Source organism: Aplysia californica, unplaced genomic scaffold (assembly GCF_000002075.1).
Source record: "Aplysia californica isolate F4 #8 unplaced genomic scaffold, AplCal3.0 scaffold00316, whole genome shotgun sequence".
Classification (NCBI taxonomy): domain Eukaryota; kingdom Metazoa; phylum Mollusca; class Gastropoda; order Aplysiida; family Aplysiidae; genus Aplysia; species Aplysia californica.
In genome coordinates, this window is record NW_004797586.1 from 479231 (window position 1) to 492205 (window position 12975).

Below are 12975 nucleotides of genomic sequence, written 5' to 3' on the forward strand. Positions count from 1 at the left end.
GGGGCGCTACAAACGAGGTCCCGCTTTTATTAAATGTAAACCGGAAGGGGGAGAAGGATACTTGAAAACTAAACGGGGCCTTGATAACTTGCGTTTTTGTTGCATTTTAGTCAAATACAATAGATGTAGTCATTTTTAATTTTGCTTGATTGCATGACAGAAGAATAGAAACAGAAAAGCAAACATATTGAGAAGTGGTATGGCATTGTGTTAGCGTTATGAAAACCTCTTCCCCCCTCTGGGGAAAGCTCACACTTGGACTCGTCCTGTGTGCTCTGTTTGGAAAAGTCTGGGAAGTTAGTCCCGTTTATACATTGATATCGTTCACGCGTTGTGCGTGCGTGAGAGAGAGAGACAGAGAGAGAGGGGGGGGGGGGGTGTAAATATGTTACATTTATAGTATGAGTTGTAGCCTACACATGTGAAATATTCCCACGACATGTAAACTATATTATCTAAACGCATCTTAATGTACCACAAAATAGGACACTGTCCAACAAAGGATATATATACACAGAGACGATCTTATTTTCTATTACAAAGTATGCATGCTTTTACTAGTGGAGAACTGGATTTATTAGACTAATAAATCCAGTTCTCTACTTACATTTTTATGACAAATTGATCCAGAGCATTGCTTGGCAAGGAGGAACCTCTTATGTTGCCAAGTTCCATTCAAATATCATGACTTTGGGAGAAGATATGACTGATAATCTTTGTAAATCTGTAAAGAACGCCACTTTTTTACCTGTTAATGTCTTTACAACTCAAAAAGTAAGATAGATATTAAAAATCTGACAGCATGACTAGATTCTGCATTAAAAACTGTACTAGACTGCCAAGTTTCATTTACATACTCCAAAAAATAGGCGAGCTATGACAAATATTGTCTCAAAACGCACCGAAAACCACCACAATTTTACCTATAAACGTTTTCATAACTCAAACATTAGGATAGCTATGACAAATCTGAAAGCAGGACTAGATTCTTCTCTAGAAAATGTACTGGGTTGCCAAGTTTCATTTAAATACTCAGAGAAATGAGCGAGTTATATGACGAATATTGTCTCAAAACTCACCAAAGAACGTCCCATATTTTGGGTTTTTTTCATTATATAAAAGTGTACCAAAAATTAATTGATTAAAAAATTTGCAACTTTTTTGTTTATTGATGGATTTCAAAAATTCAAAAAGTTCCATGCTCTGTGAAGATACAGCTACAAAATGCACCTATTTGCAAACACTTTCTGACAAAAAAACGTTTTTCGCGGTCATTGCTACACTTTCACCCCTGGCAGGGTATAGTCCACATACAATCTCCTTCCATTTATCTCTGTCCTGAGCCATCCTTCCAAGCTCGTTCCAAGTGAGTTTCATCACTCTCATGTCCCTTTCCACGGTCTACGCATCTCCTCCATGTTTCCCATGGCCTACCCCTGCCTCGTGCTCCTTGTGGGTTCCACTGCAGTGACTGTCTTGTGATGTTACCGTAGATACCCTTAATTTATTATTTTAAAAAATCAAATAGCCTTAAAATTGGGCTATAATTGTGAGTATCGGTATTTCTATTAGGCTAGGTATCAGATGCGTTCTTCTGCTCTAGACATTTTGTTCTTGCCTAGATTCTAAATCTAGTGTAGCTTGTTATTTTTTTTCACTGTTGTTTGCTTTTCATGGTGTGAAATGGCCTTCACCCAGCCCTTCAAAATATTAAATGATATTTAAATAGCGCTCAACCCCGATTTAAGTACACAGGCTCTGAGCGCTTTACATGAGTACAATAATGTACAACAGTAACATAAAATTTTGTGTTCTGACTAAAAGAAAATCACTCCAAATATTCATCTTATTAATTTAAAAACAGAAACGACTTCAGCTGACATTTGAATGAATCAAAAGATTTGATCTCTCTTAAAGTACTTGGTAAAGCATTCTAGATCTTGGGGCCTTGGTATTCAAAAATGCCCTTTCACCCTTTGTTTAAGTTTCATAGATGGTAAAATAAATTTCTTTTTTGTCAGCCGATGACCTTAACTGTGAATTGGAATGTACAGTCTTAACAGATTTTATAAATAGAATGGTGCATTATCATTCTAACATTTGTGACATAGGGTGGCCAACTTGTACAAAGTGTAATTCTTTTCTCAACAGGAAGCCAATGCAATGTCCGTAAACTAAACCTGAAACTTATCTAGGTCTGTACAACTTATAATAAGTTATTCTCTGTGCTGTTCTGTGTGTGTCTGCTATAGCAAACCTGAGGGGGGTGAGAATAGCGAGACACAAGGTGACAGGCTATTCTCTCCCCTTGTGAGAATAGCCACTTCCAAAGAATATCTTTATTGTTGAAAACGTTTATGGTATTATTTTATTTTACTCGGGAATCCGTCATGCTCAATTCTAAAGTCTAAATTAAGTTTTTACTAGATCTAGTTCTAAATGAAAGTCTTCTTTTCTGCAACAATATTAATATATTAATAATGATGCGTAGATGTAGCACTGGTTCACCGGTGTGGGGAAAGAAAGCTGAATTATCGGGCAGAAGAAGACAACAATTTTAGATCAACCAAAATGCTGGTTTTCTGTCAACATGCTCCTAGGCTCCTTCTTAATGCTGTCTTTCAGCCACACCCTTGATCTTCTGGAAGGAAAGATCTACAGCTAGCCTTCTCGGACAAGGGCGAAAAATCTCGGAGCTCCCGTGTGCAAGTTGCGAACGTTTAAGTTCCCTTGGTGGTCCAAATTTGATAAGTGTAGGCTTCGGCCGCCATCCGGGCAAAATTCTAAATTTTCTACCAACTGAAAATGTGAGGCATCGTGGTGAAATCAGCCACTTGTCAAAATTATGAAAGGGAAGAGACTGGCATTTTTCCTTAGGTTTGGGAATTTTTATCGAATTTTTGTTTTTTGGCTTAACACCTTTCATGCCCATTCAAGAACACATTTTTGTGTGGATATTACAATTATTGAAAAACATTGCTTAGAGACAAAAAGATGTACATTTTCTGAAATTTTCAGGTACAGCGGACTCTCAAACTAAGGGAATAATGCAACTTTGGTGGCCATTTTCTCACCTATTTTACCTTTGAATCCATTTGACCCCCCACCTCTTTCAATCGCCAATAGGTTGACTTGTGTCCCAGATGAATAGTGATATTTTCCCCATCAACAGCAGGACAAATGGACAGGTTTTAAGATGATACTAATAACTCTATATATGCCCCAAAATTGATGAGCGCCTGATTCCACCACGCTGTGACGCAAATGTTTAATGCTAACCAAAAAACAAACCAACAAAACTACAACCCCCACATGACCCTTCCGCCCCAGTTTTTCACGAGAAAACAAAAACCCTTTTGAATTCGCTGCATGGCAGTTCAAAGCCTGAGATCAGCCCCAATTTGGACCTCAGAAGGGAACGGTTTGTTTTCTTCCTGCCTAAGATACTGTATGTTTTTTATGGTCAGATAGTGATGAATTTCTTTTTCAACAGCCTCCTAATGCAAATGGAATGCCAAAGGCAATGATGCCTGGATTCAGGATGCCTGTGAGTTTTTTAAAGTTCTCTTTAAAGTTTGCGTAGTGTAGTAGAGGCTTCAGACTTTATTAGACTGAACAAATGCTAACATATTTAAATTATTCCAACAGTACAGTTTATGTTGATAAAACATAATTTATGTCGTGGAATTTTGTAAATATTTGAGTTTGGGAAGTAATCAATATTTGTTATCAAAATTACCCATTGTCTTGTTTTTCCATTTCAATTGCAACAGTATTCTTATGTCAATCTTAAAGCTAGATAGATGTATTTAATTTTACTGACATTATTAATCAGTTGTGGATGTGTCAGTGTGTTTAATGTGGAGTGGAGCGGAGTTAGTTCAGGTACTTATTCAGAAAGAATTTCTGTTGGACTGACCGTAATTTCTGTTTGGTTCATAGTCATTGATTTTAATGTTTTTTAAATTCTTTTTCTCAGATGCCAGGAGGACCAATGCCTCCAATGGGTGGACCACCTCCTGGCTTCATGCCACCTGGAATGGATCCTGGTAAGAACAACTCATAATGTGCACACATAGACACGGGGTAGTGAGAAAATGCTTCAAAGGGTTGTGATCAGTTTCCAGTGTTTCCTTTCTTTCTTGTATTAAAGTACATACAAAGCACTATAAGAAATTCTTTTTTAAAAAGATTTATAGTTTTTGGGTGGGTTTTTTTTCTCGTAAATGTTTTTTTATGGCATTCACAACCGCCTTATGTCAGAGGAGAGTGTGGGACACATTAAGAGTTTTCAGTTTGGCAGGAATTAATTTTGAATTTTGCCCGGGTGGTGGCTGAAGCCTACTCATATAGGTTTTAGGAACACCAAGGGATCTTTCGCGTGCGCAACCAGCGCACGGAGTCTCCAAGATTTTGTTGCCCTTTTCCGAGAAGACTAGGTGTTCCCTAAGATCAGGGGTGTGACTGAAAGACAGTAGTAATTAGGAGCCAGGAATAATAGTTGAAAGAGTCAGGAGCCCAGAGGGGGAAGAGGAGGGCCAGTAAGTGAAGATGAAAGCAGATTACAGAACATGATTAGAAAGGAGGTGAAAGGAGATAGTTTTAAAGAAGAACATTTTTCATCGCTTTCAGGTTTTGAACCTGGGACCTATTGAATGAAAAGGCGAACACAGTATCTCTAGACCATGAGAGCCTGCCTTCTAGGTCTATTATTTTACAGCTTAGTAATTGCACGCTGATGTACGAATTAATGCAGAATACAGGAAATATAAGCAGATTAGAAGAGGAGCGAGGCAAGGATGTGCTATGTTACCAGACCTCTTTAACATATATACAGTGAATCAATGCTTAGAAACATAGTAGAATGTCCTGGTCTCAAAATAAATGGCGAAAATATTAATAGCATGAAATATGCCGATGACAGTTTTAATAGCAGACTCAGAAAAGAACTTTCAGTTGTTTTTTGATACTGCTGTAGGGGAAAGTAAATGTAAAGGGTTATTGTTGAATGTGAAGAAAACAGAATGCATGGTGATATCTAAAAAAAGCAGCAAATCCTATTTGTAATTTCATAAGCAAAAGTGAAAAGCTCAAACAAGTCAAACAGTTTGAATATCTAGGATATATAATATCTGATGCCAAATGTTTCACAGAAATAAAACAAAGAATTGCAATGGCTAAGGGGATAATTTCAATAAAATGAGCCCAATCCTAAAAAAATAGAAACATCTCATTGACTACCAAAATGAAAGTTCTGAAATGCTATGTTATTATAATTAATAATGTATGGTCAACCCATCTGTATGGCTGTGAATGCTGGTCGATCACTAAAGGCAATGAAAATAAAGTAGAAGTAACAGAAATGTGGTTTCTTAGGAGACTGCTATCTTGGAGTGAAAAGAAATCAAATGAGGTAATACTTGATGAAGACCATGTGGGATACTCACTGATAACAGGAAAAGGCGAATGCAGTTTTTTGGACTTCTGAATAGGCGTAAATGTCTAGGACATCTAGCTCTCATTGGCAAAATTGAAAGCAAAGGAGGCAGGGGTAGGCCCAGATCAACCTACCAAGAGAACCTAAACAGATGGGAAACTAGGAAAGATCAGAGTAACGTAGCTTTTTTAAGAATATCAGAGCAAAGGAATGGATGGAGAACCATGATCGCTGTTGTCTGCTGCAGATATGGCACTTGATGATGAGTTATTGTTCCTGATGACATCGCCTGAAGAGCTGCATTGAAAAAAGAGAATTTGAGAGTATTGGCTGTGTGGTAACGTTCTGTTTTCCTGGTTTCTTGTTTCCCACTTTAGCGATAGACTTTGGTTGGCGGGTGCTCTGGTGTGGTTTGCTTCTTCTTTCCTATCAAACATCTGTCGTCTTTATCTCCCCTTCTTCTTTTTTATGTTTGTTACTCTCTTGTAACACCTCTAATCTTCCGGCGCTCATATGACCTTTTGCAGTTGCAAGCGCCGTAAAACCTCTACTAAAAAGAACGGACTTATTTTTTGCATAGTGTTGACATTCTGGATAGTTAAGATATTTTAGCCAGTAATTTCTGTTTGTAAGCTTTAACTTTTGTGGATTATTCAATGGCCTATTTCTAATGTTTGGTGTGATTTGTAGTGCTCGTACCGACAGTCTTGTATAAACGAATAATGCGAACTACATCTTGACTATTTTCTACTTTATGATATTAGAAATCTTCAACTAAAAGAGTACCCTTTTATCATCTCCTCTTGTCTTGTTTCAGTTTTCCCCATGAACCCGGCAAACATTCCCACTCCATCTGCTATGCCACCCCAGGCATATCCTGGTAAGGCCCATGAGGGTTTCTGTGTGTTGGATGTAAATAATGTTTGTTATGGAAAAGGAAAATTGAAACCAGGTTCCTATTGTGTACAGTGCGATTTTTCAAAGTTCAAAATCAAAATCATTCTCTGCAGTGGTTTGATATTGAAATATGGGGGGAGGGAGGTGAATAGTTTTCAATCTACATTTTTCTGTTGAATATCAATTCTTCTCCTTACCTTTGTTAGCTGAGGCAAATAACTCAATTACACCTGGTTGATATAATGCCTCAATTTTGCTACATAATTGTATCTCTATGAAAGATACATTTGGTGCATTTTTGTTGTTGTACAATCAAAATTGTGACACCCATTGTAGAGGGAAAAGATAGTTTTGGACAGGTGATGGTCTTGCACTGTTTAATTATAAAGTAAAAAAAACAAAACATGGATGGGGGATGAGAAATTGCCATTTTTGAAGGTGATTGTGTTATACAGGAACGGGTTAGAGAAGGTTTGACTGTATTCCTGTATCTCTTTTCCTTTGGTGTCTGAATCAGATAACTTGAAAATAATAAATCATCAATAAATGTTGGAAAAATGTACCAGACACTTTGTGACATAAACATAACATGTGGCGTCGGTGGCCTAGTGGTTAGGCTCTCGGACTCGCAACCGTAAGGTCGTGGGTTCGAATCCCGTCAAGGGCCCGGCGTTGTGTCCTTGGGAAAGGCACTTTACACGAATTTTCCTCACTTCACCCAGGTGGGAATGGGTACCCGGCTATAGACAGCGAAAGATCTTGTCAGTTTGTTAGTGTTTGAGCGCTTAATCGGCAGCTTTGCACTGTATGCTTCCCGGGAAGCTGAGAATGTTTCGGAGTGTTCTATGGTCTGCTGGGGTAATAATATAGTGTAAAGCGCATAGAGCCTGCTGCTGAGCGGGAATATGCGCTATACAAATGCTATCTATTATTATTATTATTTATTATTAACACATGTCTTCAGATGAGAAAGCTGCTTAGAATAGCCATGATATTTATTAAGTATGCCCATCTTTGCTGGAAAAAAACTTACGCTTAGACTAGATAAATATGCTATGCATAATCGTTTCTGTTTGAGATTGACATTTGTCTTATATTCAAACCTTGAAAATGTTAATACTTTTTCAGGGCTCTTGTCTCTTGGGGATATTTAAATATGTCCGATTCAACATTATTATTATACTCTTTTTGTTTTGTTTTAGGTGGAGACAAAGCTGCTACGTCCACAACAGAAAAGGTACAAAAAGCATTTTTGTTTAATTTATTGTGCTTGTATTATGGGACAAAACACTAATTTTAAAAATAACATTTACGATTTATGTATTTATTTACTTTTGATATTTTGCCCCCACTGCCTGATGTCTGCTCTTTCTTGTATTGTAGTCTGAGAGGAGGGTGTTGAGCATCTGTTTACGTTTTTATATGCTGCCTGTTGGATTTTTTTCATAGCCAGTTGGCGCATCCGATATAAAACTTTGTAGGCTACGTTATGACTCCACTTGCACGAAGAAGGAATGCAGTAAGAAATAGATCAAGCTGATGGTAATCTCTCATATGGTAAGATATCAATTAAAATTATCTTGATTGCTCAAAAGTAAATATACAATATTTATTTCTGTGCATCCTCTTTCCATCCATTCATTCGGTCTGCCTTCATAACGACTAGTTTGTGTCTAGTAATGCCTTAAACATAAACTTACTTTTACTTTACTTTAGTCTTTACTTTTCCGACCCAGCGGCCATTTGGGTTCTAGCCCTTCGGTCTGAGTTAAACATTAAAAAAAATAAAATGTTTTGACTGTGAAGGTGGGTGGTTGGCGGGTGCTCTGGTGTGGTTTGCTTCTTCTTTCCTATCAAACACCCATCGTCCTTTTATCCCCCTTTCTTCTTTTTTATGTTTGTTACTCTCTTGTACTCTTGTAACACCTCTGATCTTCTGGCGTTCATATGGCCTTATGCTGTTGCGAGCGCTTAAATACCTCTACTAAAACTAAAAAACTGACTGTGAAGTGAATTCTGTTCTCAGAGAAGTGCATGGGGGGAACACAAGGCCCCTGATGGGAGGATCTATTATTACAACAGTCTCACCAAGGAGTCCAGCTGGGAAAAACCAGAAGATCTTAAATCTCCACAAGAGGTGCGTTTTCTTGGCCCCATTGAATCTCCTTTATTTGAGACACATTCAAATGGTTATTTAAGTGTTGTGAATAGTTAACTCTTTTACTTTATTTAGATTTGATAGAAATAACTTGTTCACGAACAGACGCTAATATAAGCTTTTTATTGCATTCTTTCAGATTAGGGAAGGAAGAGTATTAAGTTTGCTTTTGTTTTGTTCGGCTGGAACATGCGACCCAGTTCTTCATAGTTAGGAAAATTACTCATTTAGGATTTGGGTTGAAAGTTGTTTTCAGGTTTTCAGTGCGATATTTTCTTCCTTGTTCTTGAAAGGATTTGACAAAACAATTTTTTCCCCGTGCTTATATGAAAGCGAATAAAAAATTTAATGCCTTTTTAATTTTTTCTCACTATGTGCACAGTAGGTTTTGACTTCCATTTTGTTATTTTTCAAAACACATTTTCAGAAACTGCTGTCCCAGTGCCCGTGGAAAGAATATAAATCTGATGCTGGCAAAGTCTACTTCCACAATTCTGTCACCAAGGAGAGTAGATGGACAAAGCCAAAGGAGCTAGGGGAATTGGAAGGTACACACCAGGATTTAAGTATAGATTTCTTCCGTTGCAGAGGGTTCTCTCAACTATGTCAATGTATCTTGTCGGAAGTATTGTTTTTTTGTTGGTGTTTACGTTAACTTCTGCCAAGCACAGATGGATAGGCAGCCTGTTTTTTCCACCTCTTTCAGCAGCTATTGTGTCTTTTATGGACTAGTCAAGCACCCCAGAAAAATTAGATTTTTCTCTCTTAAATTTTCCCTTTTGAAAGACCCTATTCAGTTTTGATTGGCACTCTTTTTATTCTGATTATTGATAAACCAAATGCTATAAACTGCAAATGATGTGGAAATACATGTGGTCAAGACACTTGGCATGGGTATGCATTATTTTTTATATCTGAATCATTTCTAGTTCAGTTCTAGAGGGATGCAATAGTGCTTGTTGTTTTATTAGCAACAGTCATTTCATCTGTGATCTTTATCAACTTTGAGTTTAGTTTGAATTTTTTGTTTGTTTTCAATCCATCAAAGAGTTGATAGTAGATACTCGAAACAAGCTGTTGAGCCTCGTATAAGATGCTGTTTTTGACACAACTTTATCAATAAGTTACAAAGATTCTATTCACAGCATGGAAAAGCAAAACACCCCCCCGGAATGAGTGCCTTTTTGTCGTTTCTTTCATACTTGACAGTATTTCATCATTCAGCACAACTTGTCTAATCTCAGTATTGGTCTGCAAATAGTCTCATTCTCTTCAGCAGTGAATGAGCTTTCCAACAATATGACTTATAAATGAATTGAGTATAAATTTTGCATTGGTTGTCAAATTTTCACAGGAAACTGCTCTTTTTCAGTGAGTCCGCTTATCAAAATGAAGAGAAATGCCTATTTTCTACTGAAACTGGAAAATTTAGGTCAATTGAGCATATTGAATTAGCATATTGTGTACAAATGTACATCATATTTCATTGTTAGCTAGTACTACTATTCAGTAGACTCAGAGAGGGCTGGTGCACTCTGATGTGCAGCTTACACAGGCTGCTTGGGTTGTGCTGACCAGAGTCAAATTTGAAAAACTTGGACATATGCACCTGATCACACTTTATTTAGATGTGTAACTCAGAAGCTTGAATGGCTGCTATGGAGAAAAAATTGATGTGTTTTCTGCCTCTTTTCTCAAAATGTCAGAAATTTTCATGAGCATAGGTTTGTTACCTCGTTCACCGGGTTGCTACAAAATCGGCACATTTTATGTCTGTGACAATAATAATCAAATTTTTTCATTTTAATGACACAAAGTTTTTCATTTTAATGACACAAAGTTTTTCATTATTGTCCAATTTTTATGATTTTGGTAACAAAATGCTTGGAATTTTTTGAAAATAACAGATTGCAATAATTTATCTCAAGCTATATATACATTTTAAAAAAAAAGGTTTTGAGGATATATCTTATCACAGATTTGTTTCTTACCTTGGCAGAGGCCCTATGTTGTCACAGCAGTTTGTTGTGTATGAGAACTTTAGGTACTTTGTCTATACTAAAAAAAGATCCACTAGTTATTTTATTTTTCTCTTTGTTCACGGCTCTGAGAATTGACAATTGTGAACAAGCTGTTTATCTTGCCCCCCCCCCCCCCCCCATTCCCCATTGATTCCCTCAGCAATGATTGCAGCCTCCGCTCCAGCTTCCTCGTAAGTACAAGAGAAACTTGCTGCTAAGTGACCCTTCCTGTTTTTCTAAGCTTACACACAGTAACACAGTGCTGCAATTTTCATACGTTTTTTATGAGCTCACAGGGTCAGATAGAAGAGCCCACCAATATGAAACTTTGGTTCAATCTAACCCGCTGCAGGTGTTGGAATTCAGAGTTTAGAGATGGTTGTGTGGGTGGTTGGCGGGTGCTCTGGTGTGGTTTGCTCCTTCTTTCCTATCAAACATCTGTCGTCCTTATCTCCCCTCCTTCTTTTTTGTGTTTTTGTTACTCTCTTGTAACACCTCTAATCTTCTGGCGCTCATATGACCTTATGCAGTTGCGAGCACCGTAAAACCTCTACTAAAACTAAAAAAAGATAGTTGTGGGAAGAAGAATAAGATGGCCAAGGGTGTAGAGAGTGGGCCTGGTGTGCAACATGATGATTGTGGTTGGACATAAACTGAGAGCTTTGATTTGTCACTATTTTTAGTTTTAAAATTTTGCTGAAGATTAACTTCCATGTGCAGCTGTTGTAAGGCTTTAAGACTAGAGAGTAGAAATAAAAGCTTGGGAAACACATATATTAGACATATTGTATTGTATCTTTTCTAATATTCTGCTCAAGCTTAGTATATTTTAGTGAGAGAACACTCAAGGCTTGGATCATCTAGACCTGTGCTGATTGATGTTTTTCATTTTTCGTCCTCTCTGTAGTTCCATGCAATTTGCTCTTACTGTTTCCATGTGATTCATTGCCCAAGATGGACGAGAATTACTATATGTGTAAGGATGCGGTGGAATTAGGGGCTCGTCAATTTTTGGGCATGTGGAGTTATTGATATAGTCTTAAAGCTTGTTCATTATTCTTGCTTTCAATTAAAAATATACCCATCTATCTTGAATAGCAGTTGAAATATTCACAATTGATGGGGTTCGCCTCCACCCAGTTTCAGTGGTAAAAAAGAGAGAAAATGGCTGCCAAAGTTTGTTGTATTCCATAGCTTGAGAGTCCATGGAAACTGAAAATTGACATTTTTTGGTACCCTGAATCAACACTTTTCAGTAAAATCCCCACATAAATGTGTTTTTAAATGGACTTTAAAAGGGTATGAGCCCAAAAAACAAAAAGTTAATAAAAATTGCCGGACTGGTGGGAAAATGCCATTTTCTCCAGTTTCATTACAATTATTTTGACGAGCGCCTGATTTCACCATGCTGCCTCACATATTTTTATTCTTATACTCTTTTTTTCCCTTGCTGTCATATTTTCTATGGTGTTTCTTTTTCTAATTTAATTCTTTTTAAAAATATGTCCTCAGAGTTGATAGTCCGTCGAATAAAAGTGAACCTTCCTCTGCCATTGAGCAGGCCATGCAAGCCACTCTGGCATCCATAGAGTTGCCTCCCCCGCCCTCTGCTGCTGCGGCAGCCACGCTGCCTGTAGTTGAGGCTCCAGTTGAACCGAAAAAGGAGCCAATGTAAGTGATAGTAACAATGTTATCATCAGACTTGCCAACTGTCCTAAATTTCCTGAGACAGTCTTGGATTCAGCGGTCAGGAATTTGAGAGCCTTATCACTTACGCTATGCTAAAACCAGTCCCGCTTGATGTAATTTTGTTTGTAGCTGTATGTAATCCGATGGTATATTGTTGGGTGTCCCTGGTTAGGTTTTGAAATAGTAGGCAAGCCTGTGTCATATTCTGCCTTCTTGTCTAGGGTACTGTACAGTATTATCTTCGGTTCACATTTTTCACTTTGGTATTGCAACAGAAGTTAATTGTTATGTTTTTGTTTCTAAGACCTTTTGTTTTTTGCTCGTAGATTTGAACATTTTCAAAGGAGAAGATTTTTGTGTGTTTTAAATTTGTTTTCTTATCTAGAGAATGTATTTCTGTGTGGATGAACTGATTTAGAAACGATTTGTAAAACTTCTGAAAACTGCATGGCAGTCTTGAGGATCTAAAGCAAACAGCACAGTTTGTGCGCTTCACCTTATTGACTATCTAAAAGTCATAAAGAACAAAGGAGTTATACTATTGTTGGTGGAAGAAAGTTTTAGTAGCCGTTGAGACACACAAATACAAATTGCCTGTATTCTTGTTATTATGGGAACAATTTGTGTATGCAATGCCTTAATGAAAAGAAAAATGTAGGAAAAGTAAGAGCAGGTTTGTCAAAATGCTTTAGATAGGAAATTCCCTTCGTATATTGCTTGCTTCTTTAATGTTGTTTGAATCGTAATCTAAAAGACTTTGACTCTACAACCTA

The 12975-nt window shown here is 37.4% G+C and overlaps 1 protein-coding gene across 2 annotated transcripts in view; it reads left to right on the forward strand.

The window, feature by feature from the left end:
• LOC101861520 (pre-mRNA-processing factor 40 homolog A) overlaps positions 1-12975 on the forward strand; it is a 29162-nt gene that overhangs the window by 1098 nt on the left and 15089 nt on the right. Inside the window, exons 1-9 of one of the 2 annotated variants that reach the window (XM_035970754.1) lie at positions 2152-2195; positions 3494-3547; positions 3980-4049; positions 6255-6317; positions 7537-7571; positions 8361-8471; positions 8920-9040; positions 10674-10704; positions 12026-12184. In XM_035970754.1, the coding sequence (XP_035826647.1) occupies positions 3512-3547; positions 3980-4049; positions 6255-6317; positions 7537-7571; positions 8361-8471; positions 8920-9040; positions 10674-10704; positions 12026-12184 (626 nt within the window). In that variant the 5' untranslated portion in view covers positions 2152-2195; positions 3494-3511. Of the gene's footprint in view, positions 1-2151; positions 2196-3493; positions 3548-3979; positions 4050-6254; positions 6318-7536; positions 7572-8360; positions 8472-8919; positions 9041-10673; positions 10705-12025; positions 12185-12975 lie in introns of those variants that run through there. The other variant, XM_005102190.2, reaches the window with a different exon arrangement.